The sequence below is a fragment of the Parus major genome, unplaced genomic scaffold, assembly GCF_001522545.3.
Source record: "Parus major isolate Abel unplaced genomic scaffold, Parus_major1.1 Scaffold246, whole genome shotgun sequence".
Taxonomy (NCBI): Eukaryota; Metazoa; Chordata; class Aves; order Passeriformes; family Paridae; genus Parus; species Parus major.
The window spans coordinates 216,902-219,218 of record NW_015379264.1 but is presented as its reverse complement, the minus strand read 5'-3'; the positions used below and the strand labels follow the sequence as shown (position 1 = coordinate 219,218).

Genomic DNA, 2,317 nt, shown 5'->3' with positions numbered 1-2,317 from the left:
AGGGAGGGGACTATGAATAAGGCTTTCATGAGCTCTTGTACCTGATTTTTCAGAAAGAAGGTGAGGTTCAGGAGCTACAATTCTGTCAAAACCAAGAGCACTAAAGCTGTTACATTGAAAAGCTGTCAGGAGGGAAACCTACATTAGGTATTTGGTGATAAATTGTTAACCCCTCAGGAACTGCTGAGGGTGTTCTGGATTTTTGTACTGAGAAATACGTGCTCCTTTTCACATTTTACCAAAACCAAGCTGGATTCTGGAGACAGAGATGTAAATCCTCTCCACTCAGTTGTAATACAGTTTGTGGCTGCTCAATTGTCATATAGCTTATGGCCTTTCTATCTGCATGGTTTTAGTGGATAATAAATTCAGTATTTCTGGAGCAAGTCTTGCACAGCTCTGGAATAAAAAAGGAAGTTGTGTCTGCAGAGATTGCATAGTTTGCATACCATGAGGAATATTTTACAGACTGCATATTCTATCAATATCTGACCTTCTTGGGAAGAGATCCAACATCTGCTGATGCTCATCTGTCTGCCCTGCACTGAGAGCTGTCAGCCCTCCTTGAGGGATTGACTGACAACGTTGGATGTTTGATAGGAATGGTTACTCACCTGTTGCAGAGCTCTCACAGGAGCAGCTGTGACATTCATGGGTCTGCTGGTGTCAGTGCTCGTTCTTTGGCTTTGGTCAAAGTGTTTTTAGGGATTTCTTGATGTGGTTTGTTGATTTTTCCCAGGTATGACCGTTCTGTGTCTGACAACAAAGCACTGATGATAGTCTCAGAAGAACCACTGTTATATATTTTACCCCCAGCACCCCCCTGCCAGCCCCTGATCAACAGGACAGAGTCACTGAGGTGAGAAAACAACCAAAATGTTGTGAGCATTTCGAGTTTGTTAGGAGTTGGTACATCAGCTCTGTGTTGCTGCTGTGAGTGATGCTGTTGTCCAGTCACAGTGCTCATCCAGTACATGACCAGTGTCTGCCCTGTCCAGTGCCTGCTGTCACAAGGACAGACCCACTTGGATCTTTGTCATCTTTCCATGCTTTCAGTAATGATTTCCACCACTCTCTTTTCAAACTGGTCATTTGCAATAACTCAGTAACAATTTTCTGATTGTCTGGGGGGTTTTCACAACTTAAAATAGAAATCACTTCATGTGTAAAAATGTTAATGGTATGGAAATCAGGTCCAGCTAAAAACCTTTCCCAAGAGATGGCCTTCTGTTCTTCAGCTTCTGATAGAAGCAGACTGAACCTGACATTGCAGATGTTCTTTGTTCACTGTTAGAACTCTAACACCTGCCTCCACTTTTTCTGTAGATATGAGTCACTGACCTTATCTCCATTCTCTTTGTCCATTCTTTCTCTCAGATTTATTTGCCATAATTTGCCCTTAACCAATAATTTGTCTTGAATTGATCAACTTTTGATTTTAAATTTCAGTAGTCCTTCCAGTAATTTCAAGGTACTGTTCATTGGGCAAAAGAAAGGGCTGTCTACTATTTGTGGGAACACCTGTGAATCTCATACTTTATAGATAAATCTTAAAATAGTATTTTCTTCCTGTGGTATTAAAAATAAGCAATCATAAGGTGAGATAATAGTAATCTTCAGTGTCTATGATGTTTTGTAGTGGATACCTAGAACAGAGGCTAGACAAGATTAAGAGAATAAAAGCAGGTATTTGTTAAAGGCCTTCAATGGATGTACCTTGGTCCACCCAGGGGCTACACCCAAAATGGAGCACAGGTTTTCACACTTCTCTAAGTTTGGTCCATTTGCATATTGGGGGTTAATCTTGCAGGTAATGAAGTCATTTACCCCAAGTTTGCTCCCCCCAACTCACTTTTACATTTCTCAGGGCCTGAGGCAGTGAGGTGTCCTTGGTTCTCAGGCCTGGAGAGGAATTTTGTCTGATCAGTGTGAATGTGTTAGAGTTCCACACTAAAGAACTGCAGGATTACAAATCTATGAAAAACACAAAATCCCAGGGCATCTGTGTGGCAGCTGCAGTGCTGTGTGGCCCTGGTGGCAGTGCTGTGTGCAGTCTGTGCTGACTCTGCTTTCCTAGGCTGACCCACGAGCTGCGAGGATGGGTGCACAGGCACGAGGTGCAGCGGACGCGCTCCCGGCGCCTCAGCAACAGCCAGCAACAGCAGCAGCAGCGAGCTCGAGTGCCACAGGTGTGTCCTGCCTTGTCCTGCCTTGTCCTGTCCTGTCCTGCCTTGTCCTGTCCTGTCCTGCCTTGTCCTGCCTTGTCCTGTCCTGCCCTGTCCTGCCTTGTCCTGTCCTGCCCTGTCTTGTCCTGTCC

General features: G+C 44.4%; 1 protein-coding gene across 4 annotated transcripts in view; it reads left to right on the top strand.

The window, feature by feature from the left end:
• Positions 1–2,317, top strand: part of ATF6 (activating transcription factor 6) — a 75,207-nt gene that overhangs the window by 26,279 nt on the left and 46,611 nt on the right. For all 4 annotated transcript variants that reach the window (XR_004495647.1, XM_015615729.3, XM_015615728.3 and 1 more), the window contains exons 11-12: positions 740–859; positions 2,078–2,189. Coding sequence is in view for 3 of the 4 variants with exons in the window: in XM_015615729.3 (XP_015471215.1) it covers positions 740–859; positions 2,078–2,189 (232 nt within the window). In the remaining variant the exon portion in view is untranslated. The remainder of the gene's footprint in view (positions 1–739; positions 860–2,077; positions 2,190–2,317) is intronic.